Source organism: Ammospiza caudacuta, chromosome 22 (genome assembly GCF_027887145.1).
Source record: "Ammospiza caudacuta isolate bAmmCau1 chromosome 22, bAmmCau1.pri, whole genome shotgun sequence".
Taxonomy (NCBI): Eukaryota; Metazoa; Chordata; class Aves; order Passeriformes; family Passerellidae; genus Ammospiza; species Ammospiza caudacuta.
This window is the reverse complement of record NC_080614.1, coordinates 5,673,235-5,691,154: the sequence shown is the minus strand read 5'-3', so window position 1 is coordinate 5,691,154 and position 17,920 is coordinate 5,673,235. Positions and strand designations below refer to the sequence as shown.

Below are 17,920 nucleotides of genomic sequence, written 5' to 3'. Positions count from 1 at the left end.
TGGAGTGGTGTAAATGCTGCTCTTGCCTGTTTTGTCATTTGTGGGTAGAAGTGTTTTGCTCTTCTCATTAACAAGCTCACAGTGTTTTATAGTTCTGCTTTGGGGGTGCACAGGCTCACTTGCAGTGCTGCAGGGAACCCTGTTCTCTTCAGGGAACAAAGGGAAATAGGAAAGGAATGGAGTCTGACTCACCACAGCATACCAGGATTTCAGCTTCATGGACAGCTGTTTCTTTGTATGGCTTGAAGTATTGCTTCAAAGCTTGAAGTTCCACTTCAAAGTGGTTGGAGTCTGGTTTGCTGAAGAAGTCTGGTGTGCTGAAGCACGTTGCAACTTGATCTGGAAAGAAAATACAGGTTTTCAGTCAGTACAATGTGGTAGATACCATTCAGTTGCACACAAAACAAAACAAAAGCAAACCAAGACCCCAAACCAAAATCAAATCCCAAGGAGTTGTATAATTGTACAAAAACTAAGGTAGGAGGGGAGCCTCTAGATATCAACGAATGCAACCCCAACACATCCAAATCTATCACTGTCCCAACAGATCAGTCACTTACTGCTGACATATCACCAAGTGTTAGAATAATTAATTTAACATTATCCTTCTGTGGACACCTTGTGATGAAATTTCAAGGCAATGGAAATGCACACAGCTGCTACAGATAATAAGCATCAAATTTGGAATTATATTTAACCAAGTTGTTTGTATAGCCTGTCTCCAAGGTCCACCTAAATGAGGATTTTATGTACATAGATAATTATTCCACACTGATACAAGTTTTCTATTGATATTGGAATAGCTCTGCATTTGAAGTCATGTGTTCCAGAGATAAAGGACACCATATAAAATGGCATGGAGCTGAGCCTGCAGCCTACATCACCAGCAACTGGCACCATGCTTGGAATCCTCTTTGCTGTGTTAGCTCTGGCCTCTGCAGGTACGTGCCCAGCTTCTGCTTTAATTTTAAATGATCAAGTTAATTAAAATCTAAAACCAGCTTTCCTTTTCTAGACAAATTCTGCTTCAAAGGAAAAAATACAGCAGAGGATGTTCATTACAAGAATTACATTTCTTCTTGAAATCTACATTACATTTCTTCTTGAAAGAATAACTGGGTGCTGTGCTATTGGATATGTTACAGATATTTTTCGAAACCTTCTTTCATCCTATTTGTGTGTCTTCTAGCCTTTGGCTGCGGGGTTCCTTCCTACCCACCTCTTGTGACCAGAGTTGTTGGAGGGGAAAATGCAAGGCCATACAGCTGGCCCTGGCAGGTTGGTGATTCTGTGCTTTCTCTGCAACTGCTGGGGCTGTGCTGCCTCTGCACAGCACAACTGAACTGAGCAAAACCACCTCTTAAATTCCATTTGATGCATCTTGCCTGACACCTTTTGTCCCTTCTGTTCTGATCAACCCTAAACTTTCCAATCTTCTTTAAAAAGCTCTGAGTGTGCTGCGTTTTGCTGGTTATGTGCAGGTGCTCAGTTTGTGGTCACTGGGAGTGGGGCTGCTGCAGAGCCTCATCCCCCATGGGCACAGCTCTGAAAACAGGTGAGCAGCAGTGAAGGCAGTGAGCCATGGAGTGCCCAGGGACTGACAAACCACCAAAGGGAACAGAGGGGTGCAATGCATGGACAGGACATGAGGGGGGTAAAATGTTGGGCTAAAGAGCAAGAAGCTTGAAGCTCTCTGATGTGGTATGATGTTACTCTGTATGGGCAGATGCTTGAAGTGGAATGATGTGGAATGATGTTACTCTGTGTGGGAGAATGCTTAAATCTTCTGAAATTCTGTGTTGTGGCCCTACTGACATGGGAGAATGCTTAAATCTCCTGAAATTCTGTGTTGTGGCCCTACTGACATGGGGGAAAGCTTAAATCTTCTGAAATTCTGTGTTGTGGCCCTACTGACATGGGAGAATGCTTAAATCTTCTGAAATTCTGTATTTTGGCCCTACTGACTGCAGCATGTGCTGTGACACTCCTGCAGGCTCTCATTTTAAGTCAAGTAGACTCGGGCTATTTAAGCAAGATGTATTTTAAAAATCAAGCTTTGGATGATAGGGAAGGAGGGAAAACCTTTCTGTGGCCAGGAGGTGGGAACTCCAAAGCTTTCCACCATCATCAAGTTGTGTTCTGGGTGCAGGAACAAAGCACAGTGATGAAAAATGAGTAAGTAAAAGCCTGAACCTTACTTGTCTCCTTGATCCCAGGTCTCCCTTCAATACTATGCCAATGGCAAGTGGAGTCACACCTGTGGGGGAACCCTGATTGCCACCAACTGGGTGATGACAGCTGCCCACTGCATCAGGTGAGTAAAATGAAGGTAAATCTGACCCAGGAAGCAGCACTTGAGCAGGAAGAGATGAGTGAAAACCATATCAATGCCAGTTCTCCCTTTCCCAGTTGAAAGCTCTGAGTTTTGCATCATATCTTTTGATTAAAAGTCAGGAGAATGACATCTCTTTATTTTCTTAATGTAAAAAGGGAAAAACCCCCAGTTACCTGAATTATATATTCTTAATTTCCATAAACAAACCACAAACATCTTTCTGTTTTCAAGCTGCTATTAAAATTCAGCTGTGTTGTCTTTCTGTAATATATGCCAGTGAGATCCACAAGTTAACTAATCAATCCACTCCCTGAAGAAATAATCACAAATATGTTGAATATATACCAATAATTTTCAGTAAACTCTTCATATTGTGTGGAAAACAAATGATCAGGTACAGCAATGTCATTGCATCATCAAAGCTGCTTCCACAAACACAACCCCATTTTGCTCTGGGGTTATTGTAACATTAATTCGTAGCAAATATTATAAATATATAATATGAAATATGAAGGATTGGCTGCATGTTATTATTATAAATCCTGCGTATTCTATCTGTCACACAGTTATTTATTATTGAAACTATTTTTAAAAAGTCCAAATTGTTACTGTTTTGAAGAATGTGAGCTGAATATTGCAAAGATTAGAGGCACTTTGAGTTTATTAAAGAAGCCTTGAGCAGGAGTTGAGAGGACAGCTCAGAGATTAAATAATTATCAAGTCCAGAACAAAATCTTTGCCCTTAGCAAATCACTGGCTCGATCCAGACAAACCTGCCTGTGATGAGAGATTGCAGTCAGGGGTGTTCTTATTGAATCTCCCAGGAGCCAAACGTGCAGCTGCATAACATAACTGAGTGTTCATCCTTTTCTTGCCCAGCTCTACAATGACCTACAAAGTGCTTATTGGAAAATACAACCTGGCAGCTACGGAAGCAGGATCAGTTGCAGTTTCTCCATCAAGGATCATTGTCCATAGGAACTGGAATTCAAATAATGTTGCCAATGGGTAAGCTGGTGGAAGGTATTTTTTCAGTTTTTAGGTGGAGGGTAAAAATCAAACTGCCTGAATCCCAACCATCTGGAGTTATGGTAATTAAATTAATGTTTAGAGCCTCCTGTTTATGTCCAGTTTCTACCTTTCCCCTCAGAGAATACAAAGCAATTAACAATATTGATTTTTTACTAATTAATAATGTTTCCAGAAGCCATTTTCATGTTCATGCTTGGGTCAGAAGCTGTTACATGCAGTGATATCTCTTGTACAATGAAAGGGAATGAAGGAGTTTATACAGCACTCTTTGAAGCCCTCCTACCAGCAGCAGATACACAGAATTATGAAAATTAATATCCATGTGGCTGAAGGACCCCTGTGTCCTGCTGCAGGCTAAGGGCAGTAACAAAGAAATCCTCCTTGGACTGAGTCCTAACATATGCTTGGTTTTGGTGGGAAAAACTTATAAAAGACAGCTCTCTTCCATCAGTAGTACAGGCAGTTCTTCAGGGAGCAGCCTTCCAGTCCATGGATTTCCCATGAATTGCTTTGGGGTGCAGGAATATTTGCTGTTCGTGTGCTGCTCCCTTTGCTCCCTTGTTTCTCTTTGGAATAGGCCTGTGGTGTTTGTGAGGTCCCCAGGATGAGGTGAGAGATGAGAATCTGACTCTATGTTCTCAGAAGGCAGATATTATATTATATCATATTAATATAATATATATTAATATTATATATTATTAATATATAATATATTAATATAATATATTATACTAATATAATATAATATAATATAATATAATATAATATAATATTATATTATATTATATTATATTATATTAATACTAAAATTATACTAAAGAAAGGGAAGGATACATCAGAATTATCATCACTGTTAATAGTCATTCCCATTATTAACAAGAATGATAATGAAAGCTCGTGACTGACTCCTCAGGGTCTGACACAGCTGGACTGTGATTGGTCATTAATTAAAAACAATTTACATGGAACCAATCAAATATTCACCTGTTGGTAAAGAACCCCCAGCCACATTCCAAAGCAGCCAAACACAGCAGCAGCAATCAGACAATCATTATTTACATTTTTCTCTGAGGCTTCTCAGCTTCCCAGGAGAAGCAATCCCGGCAAAGGGATTTTTCAGAAAATACCACGGTGACGTAGGCCAGGTGCTGTGTAACTGCTGAGTACTCAGGCTGCTGTGTTTTAATCCATTTTTGAAACCTTTTCACCTTCCCTTTCTCTCCCCCACCGTGTGCATGTGACCACAGGTACGACATTGCTCTGATCAAGCTCTCTCAGCACGTCACCCTGAGTGACAAGATCCAGCTGGCCTGCCTGCCCGCTGCCCAGACCATCCTGTCCTCCAACACTCCCTGCTATGTCACTGGCTGGGGAAGACTGCAGAGTGAGTATTTGGCCATTTGCAAAACCATGAAATATCAAAAAACACCTTTCAGAAGCTCCTTCTCATCTGAGGTTGATGGCAAAGATTGTTAATGGCGCTCAACGTCCCCTCGAAACTCACTGTAGTGAGGTAGTTTATTATATTAGGCCCCACTTCACTCACACATTATGATTTTTCTTTTTGAAATTTATTTTCCTTGTAACAGAGCTGGTAACGCACCTGAGGGGCCTTTATTGAGCTTTTAGGATCTATTGTAATGCAAATGTTAGTAGTGTGCAGACAGGTGCATTTGCTAATCCCAACACACCTGATGAATGCCTGAAGGCACACAAGGGGATAGATGTGAAGTGAAGGAAATCCCAGAGTTGAGCAGAGTTGTCATCTTGGCTCAGGAGCAATTCCTTGAGGGATAAGTAAATTGCAAACTCCTGAAAATAGAGCAGCTCTTTGTTTCTCTAACAGTGAGATGTTTTTTAATGGAATGCAAATTTTTAGTGAGTGAAGGTGTATATGAAAGAATGGAACTAAGGGACACTCATACCTATAACAGCTTCTCCTTTGATATAGCCCCTGTGGAGTGCCTCACCTGGAGTGATGGTACCCAGACACCATTTAGCAGAGCAGTTTTATTCTCCCTTCAGTGCCAGCTGCCACCATGACTCTGTGTTTCTGCTCTCTCTCAGCTAATGGACCCCTTCCTGACAAGCTGCAGCAAGGCCGTCTGCTGGTGGTGAATTATGCCACCTGCTCCAGCGCTTCCTGGTGGGGAACCACTGTGAAATCCACCATGGTTTGTGCTGGTGGGGATGGAGTCATCTCCAGCTGCAGCGTGAGTCCACTCTCAGGGCTTGGGTTTAGATTATTGAGTTTGGGATCTGTCACAGACATCTTTTCATTAAAATCCTTTCGCTAGGATTTTTCCTGCTGAAGCTGAGAGGTTTCAGCAACAAAGTGTAAACAATGGTTATCTGCTGCTGTGGAATGCAACAGGTAGATCCACGATTAATCTCTTGTAGATGTTTGGATTTACTGATCACTCATGGCAGAGCTGCTCTCGCTTTCTGCCGGGACACAGATCTTTGTTATTCATTCTTTTCTATTCTTAACTTAGCTAGCCTTCTAAGAACTTTTCTTTCTATTCTTTTTAATATAGTTATAATGTAGTATATATATCATAAAATAATAGACCAAGCCTTCTGAACATGAAGTCAACATTCTTGTCTCTTCTCTCACCCTGAAAACCCCTGTGACCACCGTCACAGGGATCCCTGATGAGGGGAGAGAATGATGCATCTGACTCCATCTTATCAGAAGGCTAATTAATTACTTTATTACACTATATTATTCTATATTATATTACATTAAATCTAAACTGAATTTGCTAAGCACTTAACCCTGCACACACTGCACAGAATCTCGTCAGCGACAGTCCTGACACACACACACACCTGGCCCTGATAGGCCAAGGAAACAAAGCACCATCACTTTGGGTAAACAATCTCCATATTGCATCCTACTTTTGCACAAACACAGGCACAGCAAACGATAAGAATTGCTTTTCCACTCTCTGAGGTTCAGAGAATGTGAAACCCAGAAAGGTCCTTGGGAAGAATCGCGCCTTGCTTTCCTCTGCGAGGAGAAATGCGCTGACACTGAGCAAACAGTCCTGATGGGAAGGAAAGGTTAAAAACCCCACAGAGGAGCTGCTGACACTCTGACTCTGTTCCCCCTCCTGCCAGGGTGACTCTGGTGGCCCGCTGAACTGCCAGAGGGCTGATGGCACCTGGGAAGTGCACGGCATCGTCAGCTTCGGCTCCTCCATCAGCTGCAACTACTACCACAAACCCTCTGTGTTCACCAGGGTCTCTGCCTACAACAGCTGGATCCAGCAGGTGAGCAGCTGCTGCACAAAAAGTTAAAAAACAGGGTGACATCCACACACCTGGCTGGGCAGAAATCCTCACTGGGACTTCTGCCCCTAGCTAAGGGAGCTGTGTCTCTCCTGATTCAACCATTACCAATTCAAAGTATCTTCCTCTGAAACAGATATAAATTTTTTTTTTGTTTATTCAAATAAGTTTTAGTAGTAGGAATGCATTCTCCCTTTTTCCTAGAGCTATATTGTAGTCATAAAAATTTACCATATAGTTCAGACAGCTGGCTGTGCTGGGGCTCTCTCACTGAGATTTCTGCCCCCTGCTAAGGGAGCTGTGTCACTCCTGATTCAATAATTACCAATTCAAAGTATCCTCCTCTGAAACAGATATCAAATTATAAGTTTTGATAGTAGGAATGGATTCTCCCTTTATCCTAGAGCTTTGTTGCAGTCATAAAGATTGACCATATATTTCAGAAGTGATTGCTCAAATTTGCATTCATCAATGCACTGATTGTTGCAATTGCATCCTAAAGGGTAGAACATGCAGCTCAAGTCTGGAATGTCAAACATCTTTTAATTTAATATGAATTTTAAGGAGCAAAAATCTTATTTCACTTATTTAAATCCTGTGACTTGGACACAGCACATACTGTTCACGAATTCCTGCAGCTCATGATCTGATTTTTCAATTGTTTTACATTTTTATAGGTTATGGCAACCAACTAATCCACTGAGACCTGGATGAGAGATACCAAATGACCTTTGATCAAAAAATCCTGTGAAATTGCACTTTTACCAATACAGTTATTAAACCAAATGCTAGTTAAATAAACTGCATTTTTTGCATGACAAAAACAAATGTGTCTCTGTCATTTTTTCCTGACTGTTGGCAAGCCCAGAGCCCATATCTGGGGATAACACTGGGTATTTTCCTTGTCCTGCTGAGATCTGTCTGGCACGTTGGTTTGTGGCACAGTCCCTGCCCTTGGGGTGGCGTTAGCTTTTTATACTAAGAACTGGGTGTACTTTATTTACAATAATTTTCCAATACCTATAAGAGGAATAGCGGATTTGTCTTTACAAACCAGCTGTGGGTCTGCTGGTAGATAAAACCATCATCTGGAAGCTAAAAGAAGCCATGGGAAGGAGTCCACTGATTGATGAATGGAAAAAGAGATTTGCTTTTACAAATAAACATCAGGTTTGCTGATAAATGAAATGAGACATTGAAAGATGAAAGAAACAATGGGGAAGAAAAAACCCTAAATTCCATAAGAATTAAAAATGAAAAGGGAGGGTTATACATTAGAAAGAAATCTTTGGGATCAGGTGTTTTGGGAAGTCTGAACCTCTCAAGTACCTCAGAAATGGGAAAGAGAAGGGAAATGTGGGTGGAAATTGGGATAAAAAGGAGGCTGCATCCTCCAAAAATTGGAGAGACCCCAGGGGGATGCCCCATGGCCTCTTCCTTTATTGGAATAAGGCCAGAAAGGGACTCCTCTGCCTCTTTTTTGGACATAAACCTCTGGTGTTGGTGGATTAATTTTCCTAACACCTATCACCTATGTTAGACACTCTGCCTCTGCTCTAAACCAATCCAAAAAGTGTCACCATCACAGTAGAAGAGGGAGGACAAGAAGAAGAAGAAGGAGAAGGAGGACAGGACACACCCAGATCCCTCCATCTTGCCTCCTGAACCCCCATTCTAAAATCCCAAAATTCTACTTTTTCACCCTGTGACAAATTAACTATCACTCTTCTCAAACTCCTGTGGCTTGTAAATCCTCACACGAAGCTGGGTGTCGGGAGTTTAGTTCAAGCATGGCTTAAAGAAAAAGGCCATGAAGCCATGCAATTGAGAGAAAAGTAACAGGTAGCTGTGAAGCAGTTCCAAAGCAGTTCCCAGTCTGACTTCTATAAACAATTAGTCTCTCTCAGGCATCATTGTATAAACAATAAGGTTCTCAGGCAGTCTTCCCATAACAAGCAAAACACCCTCTCTGGGAAAAGATGGCACCCTGGGAACAGATGTGGAAGTTTTGGGAACCTTTCATATCACAGTGGGAACACTGGTTTTGTTTTGTGTAAACAATTATCAGTATTGTAAAACAAAAGGAGTGGTTAGCGTTTTCTCTGTTAGCCTATCGTAAACCTGGATTTTGGAATATGCATGAAGTTAATTAACACTGTTATTTAAAGTGACTGATCAATCAATAAATTGGAGTTCGATGCATTAAAGGATGGTCGTCTCCCCCTCACTTCAACAGCTGGGAATTGTTTCTATGTGTTAAAACCAAAGGCACAGGTGTCTGTGACTCCATGCCAAGGTCTCTGAGGCCCCTGCCAGGGTCTGGACTCCCCCAGGGCAGCCAGAGGGATGTCCTGGGTTCTGACACCCCTCTGCAGAGTGTGGGCAGGGGGAAGGGTCAGAGCATCACCAAAAACACCTGCAGGGGCTCGGGAGGAGGTGCAGGGAGGCAGCAGCAGGAGCCTGAGGTTGGGGTGGCGCTGCTGGAGCTGGGGATGCCCGCAGGGAAGGCAGCAGAGCAGCCCGCGGGTCCCTGCAGGTGAGTGTGATGCTCCTACAGAGAGCTTTTTACACCTGGCATCTCGGATCTAGCAAGGGCCAGCTGTTGTGTTTGTATGGCACTAAATAGTTATTTAGTTGTTCGCGCTGGGTGTTTGGTGATTTGCGCTGTTAACATTATTTGCATCCTATCACCACACGTTCTTCTCCTTTTCCCCCCAGACAGCCCCTCCAGATGTGGATTCTTACAGCAGGAGCCAGCTCTGAGGGCAGACCTGTCTCCCCCATGGCCCTGCTGTGCCTTTTTTAGTCATTCAGGTGAAGAACTCAGCTCCTTTTTTAGTCATTCAGCTCAGAGTGGGCACTGTGAGCTGCCACGCTGGCACAAACCTTTTGCTCTGTTTCAGAATGCATTGAAATTGTTAAATATCACTGTTAGTGATATATAAAATAACACAGTTGTGGTTACAGGAGCTGGAAGAAACACTCTTAAGATCAGACAATGCCACTGGTTTCTTTAAATATTTTTTTTAATTCTTTTTTTTAAAGGTGTTTTCCCTCTTCCAATGCTGGTGGTAGAAGAACAGTTCAAAGGATTTTGACAGCATGCATGGTCTCCCTCTGCAGCCTCCTTGGGGCCATTTCTTTCGATTTGAGCAACAGCTTGGAAATGTGGAAAGACACAGGCAAAGCCCTTGAGGAGCTTTCCTCCTGTGAAAAGCTTTGGGCTGCTCACCTCATCTCTGTCCTGCAGGAGGAGAGGCACAGCTGGCTGCTCCCAGCAGCAGATCATCCCATCCCAGCAAGGAACACATCATCCCATCCCCACCTTTTGGGCAATTTAAACTCCCTCTGCATGGCAAGTGAAGCACAGCTGTACTGTGAGGATTGCCAGTGCAAGGAGGAGAAAATCTCCATCTGTAGGTTTTACACAGCTGACCTGAGACACAAACTGAACGTCTCAGGGGGTGCTGAGGCCAGGCAGGTGCTGTCCAGAGCCATCTCTGAGCTGCTGGAGCGTTTCAGGAGTCCCCATGAGGATGTCCAAGCCATGAGACACAATCCTGACTGGGCAGACACGGTGGCTTTTAAACTCTTGCTCCAAATCAGAGAAGCTGTGCTCAAATCCCAGCCAGTGCCAGCCCCTGTGAGCCTCCAAACCACTCTGCACCAGCACTTTGCCTCTCTGAGCTATGCTCTCTTCTCCTCAGAGACTGCACATAAGTGCTGGACAGACAATGTCAATCTGTCCCTGCATTTCACCCATTTTGAAGGAATCCCTCCCTTTACCCCATCCCTGGGTGATTTTGTGTCCCTGGAAGCCACGACGAGGGGATTGCGTCGTGCACAGAGCTGTGTGCTGCAGGAGGGGCAGGGAAGGCTGCTCAGGAAATCCAGGGAAATCCTGTCCACAACCAGCCTCAAGATCGGTCTGCTGGTGGTTGCCTGCCTCATTTACCCCATTGTGCTGGTGTCCTTCAAGCAGATGACAGATTGGATCCACAGTTATGCCAGGAACCTCAAGGAAAAGACAGAGGATTTGAAAAGGGAGAGGCGCCTGGCTGAGGACCTCCTGCACCAGATGCTGCCAAAGTCTGTGGCCAAGCAGCTCAGGAAATGCCAAAAAGTTGAGGCAGAAAACTATGACCAGGTGAGAAAATGCAAAGGATGTTGCCACCAAGGGTATAAAAGTATTTATTCCCCTAAAACAGCACCTACCTTGTCACAGTTCTGAGCATCCTGGGGCTGCAGCCGGAGTCAGGCGTGGATGGAAATCCAAATATTCCCATTGGCTTTTGGGAAGAGCTGTGCAGCGTGCCATGGAGCACCCAGGCTGGTGGGGAAGGAAGAAGAGCTGTGATTTCCAAATTCATAGCTTTGGACACCAAATATCCTATACTGGCAAATTGTCTTGGTGTTTAGGAGCCTCCCACAACAGCCAGCACCACTGGATCATGAGTTCATAGGAGAAAGAAATTAATCTCCTCCTTATAAAATATCAAGAATAAAAGAATTGCTGCTGCCAGTGTTGAATTTAGCAGCTGTGCCCTGAATCCTCCTGCTACAATAATTGCAATACTATTCTCTCTTTTTCCCTGGACACCCCCTTACTTTCAGCTGTGAAACACAGTACAAAATGTCTGCATTTAATCTGTAGGTGTCTTTATCAAAACAACAACCTGTAATTGCACAATTAATTATAATCCACAATAGTCATGACATCAAAAGTGCTGAACCAAGGCAGAGTGAAAAGGTGGCCCCTCCAGATTAATTGGTATTAGCAAGGATGATTTGAGTTTAAACACTGACACAATTCAGACAGCACAGAGAAGAAAATTCTTTGCCAACAGCTGCAGCACACATTTCCTCAATTCTGTTTTTTCTTTTATGTTTTATTTTTTTAAGTTATTTTTTTCTGTAAATTACTTGATCATGACAAACACCATTTGAAAATGAAACAAAACCCAGTTAATATTTTCTAATTCAACAAGAGAGGAGCCAGCAACTGAGATTTTATTTCACAGGGTTCTTTGGTATCTAGTTTTATCCCTATCACAGTTTAAATAATTTTTAAAGGAAAATGAGACCCTACTTCTACAAGAAGTCTCTTGATCGCTACTCACAAGATTCAAAGCATTTGACTTTTAGTTAAATGAGGTATTCACAGAAGTGCAGGTGCTAAGCTTTGGAGATAAGAATAATTTTATCTTTCAAAGTAGTAAAGAACAATTCAGAGTCAGAACTTGTTAATTTAGGATTGTTTCTACTGAGCTGCGCAAGACTGGTGCAGACTGTGGCTTAGGCTCAGGATTTCACAAATCCCCAAACTCCTCACGCTCTCCTTCTCCTGTGACAGGTGACCATCTTTTTCTCTGACATTGTGGGCTTCACAAGCATTGCTGCCTCCTGTACTCCCCTGCAAGTGGTGGAGATGCTCAACAACCTCTACGTCTGCTTTGACACCAGGATTGAGTCTTATGATGTGTACAAGGTGAGTACAAACCCACAGCAAAGGGATCTGCAAGCTGCTGAAATCTTTCTTACTCTGTTTTCTGCTGAGTACCAAATACCCCAGGCCAGGAGTTCAAATCCATGAAACACAAGACCTGCCATCCTACACCACATTTTGGCGAGTGTTGCTTTGATTTTTTAAGTTTTTCTAAGTTTTTTGATGTTTATGTTTTTGTAATTAATTTTCTCACACACTTTATATAAATAACTTATTGTTTTGCATTCTTCTATGGAGGAAAATGAAATCCTTTCTTCTATTCTTTTAGTATAGTTTTAATGTAATATATATCATAAAATAATAAATCAAGCCTTCTGAAACATGGAGTCAGATCCTTGTCTCTTCCCTCATCCTAAAACCCCTGTGAACATGGTCAACTTTCCAACTCCCCTGAATATTCCATGATTTTAAAAACATTTTATCCCTATACTATCAATCTCAGTGCCTGCCACTTAGTGTCACTGTCCCTTCCTACCAGGTGGAAACCATTGGGGATGCCTACATGGTGGTGAGTGGCCTGCCAGAGAGGAATGGCAGCAGACATGCTGATGAGATTGCCAAGATGTCCCTGGACCTGGTGGCAGCTGTGAGGCAGGTGGTGATCCCTCACATGCCACGGGGCAGGCTGGAGCTCAGGGCTGGGATCCACACAGGTAACACAGGGATGGGGTGAGGGCAGCAGGAAAACACAACAGGGCACAGTCAGTTAGAATGTTGTGGCCTGCCAAGCAAATTGTGTCCTGTTTGCCATCTGTATGGCTGTTGTCTTCTGTTAGGTGGGCAGTTTTCCTTATCTCTTCCACAATCAGGGAGACATCTGCTGATAACAGCTATTGAATTTCCCTGCATGGCTGATAAGAACTGCCAGCATCCCATTGGGAGATGTGAGCCCAGAGGGAGGAGCCAAGCATTCCTACCCGGATATAATCTGGAGATTCTGGAACACCAGCACGGCTTCTCCACTGGATTTCCCAGAGGAACAGCAGCTGCCTCTTCCCCTGGATCTTCAGAGGAAGAGACTGCACCTTTCTGCAGGATCCCTGCTCCAGCAGAGCCAGCCCTGACACTGCAGGAGGGCTGAGCCACAATTCCAATGGGACTGCTGCCAACAGCCTGACCCACAGGGTGTCAGGCTGGGTTCTGACTCTGTCAGTGCTGTTTTGTTTTACTGCATTGTTTATTTTATATATTTATTTTCTTCCCTATTAAAGAACTATTATTCCCTTCTCCCATATTTTTGCCTGAGAGCCCCTTAATATAAAATTTATAGCAATTCAGAGGGAGTTTACATTTTCCATTTCAGGAGAGGCTCCTACCTTCCTTAGCAGACACCTGTCTTTCCAAACCAGGACAATTGGTGGTAATATTACCAGTACTAAATTTCTTCCCACACCTGGTGTTTCAGAATCTCCAGATTATATCCAGGTAGGAATGCTTGGCTCCTCCCTCTGCGCTCACATCTCCCAATGGGATGCTGCAGTTCTTATCAGCCATGTTATCAGCCATGTTATCTGTTATCAGCAGATGTCTTATCAGCCATGCAGTGACATTCAATATCTGTTATCAGCAGATGTCTCCTTGGAGGGAGGAGTGGTTGTGGAAGAGATAAGGAAAACTGCCCAATTAACAGAAGACAGCTGCCATCCAGATGGCAAATAGAATACATTTTGCTTGGCAATCCAGGACATTAATCAAATTGAGACTTCTCTCACCAAATGAAGGCTGTGCAGCCAGGCCCCAGATGCACAGAGCACTCCCAGTCACCAAATCTCTCTGAGGATGCAGAGTGACTGGCAAAGGTGCTGGCATTTGACACTGTCCTGCACTTACCTCTCACTGCTTCTTACCACTTGCTCCTTTTTGGGGTCTCTCGTGTTTTCCCAGGAGCCTGTGTGGCTGGAGTGGTGGGCTACAAGATGCCTCGTTACTGCCTCTTTGGGGACACTGTGAACACGGCCTCGCGCATGGAATCCACCAGCCTGCGTAAGTGCCTGGGCAGGACCCCCCTCCAGCCAGACCCACACCTGCCCTCTGCACCTCCGGGGCTCTGCAGGGCAAGGAAATCCCCAGCACCCTCACATCAGGCACAGCCAAGTGGGAAATAAGGTCTGTGGAGGAGAAGGAGTGTCACTGAGGGCTGAGAATGGCACAGGAACAGGCAGGATTGTAGAAAGAGCAGAGAAGGGTTTATTCAAGAGAACCGCACAGTTTTTATAGTGACACAGGAAAAGGTGAGAGGCAGGATTCTAGAAAGAGTAAAGAAGGCTTTATTCAAGAGAACTGCATGGTTTTTATGATGAGACAGGAACAGGCAAGAAGGTAGGATTGTGTTTTCTCTGGGACTCAGGGATTCATCAATTCCTGCTCTGCTCTGAATCGTAGCACAGAAGATCCACATCAGTTCTGCTACGTACGAAGCCCTTCTCACAGATGATGCCTATGAAATTGAGCTGAGAGGAGAAATTGAAGTCAAGGTAACAGATTTTCTGTAACTTTACAACAATAAAGGCATCTAATGGGATAGGGAGGAGATTATAGGTCTGGCCATTGCTCTTCTGTGAAGAGAACATCAATTTTTAACTATGTCCCCAAGGTTCTTTAGCTAATTCAATTGGAAGTGGCTGCACAAATACTCCTCAAAGTTGAAGAAAAATTGTTCTGTGTGCTTTGAAATATGCCTGCTGTGTCTGCACCTGCATGGAACCACAGGAGTGTGGCCCAAAGTGTCAGGATTCAGTCAAAGACACATGGGTTAAAGCTTATTTTAAACCCTTAGCAACACTGCCAGTGACCAGCAAGGCAGTGACCTCTGAACAGAAGAGATTATTAGCACTCAAATTGCACATAAATTATAATATAATGATTTAATTATATTTTATAATTCAATTCATAAATAATATTTTAAAAATATAATAGATTATAATAATTTTATAAATGATAATATATAAAATATATTTATATATTATATCTTTTATGTATTTATGTAAATAATAAATAATATTATAAATAAATATTAATGTAATATAGATATAATACAAATAATAAAATATTATATTATATATAATATAATAGATATTATATACATTATATATTTTATATAATATATAATATATAATATATAATTTATAATATATATTTAAAATAATAATTTAAATATAAATAATAATATAAATATAAATAATATAATAAATATAGTAAATTATAATAATTTATAATTTATAATTTAAAACCAAATAAAAATAAAAATATATAAAAATATATAAAATATACGAAAATTATAATTCTTTCCCTAATCAGCAGCCATTTATGAGAGGAGAGATAAGAAATGCAGGACAGGGAGTAGCTCTGGCTATAAAGATTCCTGCTCTGCTTCACTCTGCATGAAAACAGCTTTTTCTCCTCTCTCCTTTGCTTGTCCAGGGCAAAGGGAAAATGAAAACCTACTGGCTCCTTGGGAACAAGAACTACAGTGTTCAAAATGACAGCCTGGTGTGCCACTGGAACCCAGCAATCTCCAAGAAAAAAAAGATGGGAAGCAGCCAGGGATCTGTCCAACAAGTAAGGAGGTGAACATCTGGCTGGGGGAGATTCCTGGAGAGCACAGCACTCACTGCAGGCTGGGGATGTGGAAATTGGATATTTGCCTGGAAGGAGGGGGCTCTGCTGTGTGTGAAACAGCTGTAATGGGTGTGAAACTGCTCCAATGTGTGTAAAACAGCTGTAAGGTGTGTAAAATAGCTGTAATGTGTGTGAAACAGCTGTAATAGGTGTGAAACAGCTGTAATGTGTGTAAAACAGCTGTAATGGATGCAAAACAACCCTAATGTGTGTAAAACTGCTCTAATGTGTGTAAAACAGCTGTAATGTGTGTGAAAGTGCTCCTGATGTGTGTAAAACTGCTCCTAATGTGTGTAAAACTGCTCCAATATGTGTAAACCAATTTTGCTGTGTGTGAAACTGCTTCAATGTGTGTAAAACAGCTGTAAGGTGTATAAAACAGCTGTAATGTGTGTGAAACTGCTCCAATGTGTGTAAAACAGCTCCAATGTGTGTAAAACAGCTCTAATGTGTGTAAAACAGCTGTAAGGTGTATAAAACAGCTGTAATGTGTGTGAAACTGCTCCAATGTGTGTGAAACTGCTCCAATGTGTGTAAAACAGCTCTAAGGTGAGTAAAACTGCTCTAATGTGTGTAAAACAGCTCCAATGTGTGTAAAACTGCTCCTGACGTGTGTAAAACTGCTCCAATATGTGTAAACCAATTCTGCTGTGTGCAAAATAGCTCCAATGTGTGTAAAACTGCTCTAATGTGTGTAAAAGAGCTGTAATGTGTGTAAAAGAGCTGTAATGTGTGTAAAAGAGCTGTAATGTGTGTAAAAGGGTTGTAATGTGTGTAAAATAGCTCTAATGTGTGTAAAACAGCTGTAAGCTGTATAAAACAGCTCTAATGTGTGTGAAACAGCTGTAATGTGTGTGAAACTGCTGTAACGTGTGTAAAACTGCTCCAATGTGTGCAAAGCTGCTCCAATGTGTGCAAAGCTGCTCCAGTGTGTGTAAAACAGCTGTAATGTGTGTAAAACAGCTGTAATGTGTGTGAAACAGCTCCAATGTGTGTAAAACAGCTGTAATGGGTGTAAAATAACTCTGCTGTGTGTAAACCAACTTTGCCGTTTGCGAAACAGCTCTGCCGTGTGCAAAACTGCCCTAATGTGTGTAAAACATCCCTAATGTGTGTAAAACATCCCTAATGTGTGTAAGCCAGCTCTAATGTGTGTAAACCATCCCTAATGTGTGTAAAACATCCCTAATGTGTGTAAGCCAGCTCTAATGTGTGTAAAACATCCCTAATGTGTGTAAAACATCCCTAATGTGTGTAAGCCAGCTCTAATGTGTGTAAAACATCCCTAATGTGTGTAAAACATCCCTAATGTGTGTAAGCCAGCTCTAATGTGTGTAAAACATCTCTAATGTGTGTAAAACATCCCTAATGTGTGTAAAACACCCCTAATGCGTGTAAGCCAGCTCTAATGTGTGCAAAACTGCCCTAATGTGTGTAAAACATCCCTAATGTGTGTAAAACATCTCTAATGTGTGCAAAACTGCCCTAATGTGTGTAAGCCAGCTCTAATGTGTGTAAAACATCCCTAATGTGAGTAAAACACCCCTAATGTGTGTAAGCCAGCTCTAATGTGTGTAAAACATCCCTAATGTGTGTAAAACACCCCTAATGTGTGTAAGCCAGCTCTAATGTGTGTAAAACACCCCTAATGTGTGTAAGCCAGCTCTAATGTGTGTAAAACATCCCTAATGCGTGTAAAACACCCCTAATGCGTGTTTCTGTCCGCCACAGGCTGCTGTGGGAGCCGCTCCAGCTGCACGGAGCCCTGCCCTGCCCTGGGGTGAGCTGAGCCCAGGCACCCACAGCACCCAGAGCAGCTCCAGAGCAGACTGGAGCCCCGGGAGTGCCGCCCTTGGGGCGAGCCAAAGGCAGAGGAACGGCTTCCATCAGAGCTCCCAGCTCAGCCCCAAGGAGAACCAGCTTTCTCTGGGCTCACCCGCTCCGGGGGAAGGTGACAAAGCCGCCAGTTTAGAGCACAGGTCCCATGGCACTGAAGCACCATGGAAAAACGAGCTTCTTCCAGGTTTTGTGGATGAGATGTGACAGTAGGAGAAGTGACTGGGCTGTCCCAGGCACACACAGCTCCTTTAAATACCATTCTCTTCCTGCTCCTAGCCAGAATGGGTATTTTTAGA

General features: G+C 42.7%; 1 protein-coding gene across 1 annotated transcript; it reads left to right on the top strand.

Annotated features, from left to right (window-relative positions):
- The first annotated feature begins 898 nt into the window (after nt 1-898).
- LOC131567052 (chymotrypsin-like elastase family member 2A) lies at nt 899-7,390 on the top strand. The gene is made up of 8 exons (XM_058818522.1): nt 899-941; nt 1,190-1,278; nt 2,217-2,314; nt 3,215-3,343; nt 4,615-4,751; nt 5,435-5,580; nt 6,491-6,643; nt 7,339-7,390. The coding sequence occupies exons 1-8, from the start codon at nt 899-901 to the stop codon at nt 7,354-7,356; spliced, it is 813 nt and encodes a 270-aa protein (XP_058674505.1). The 3' UTR covers nt 7,357-7,390.
- The last annotated feature ends 10,530 nt before the right edge of the window (nt 7,391-17,920 follow it).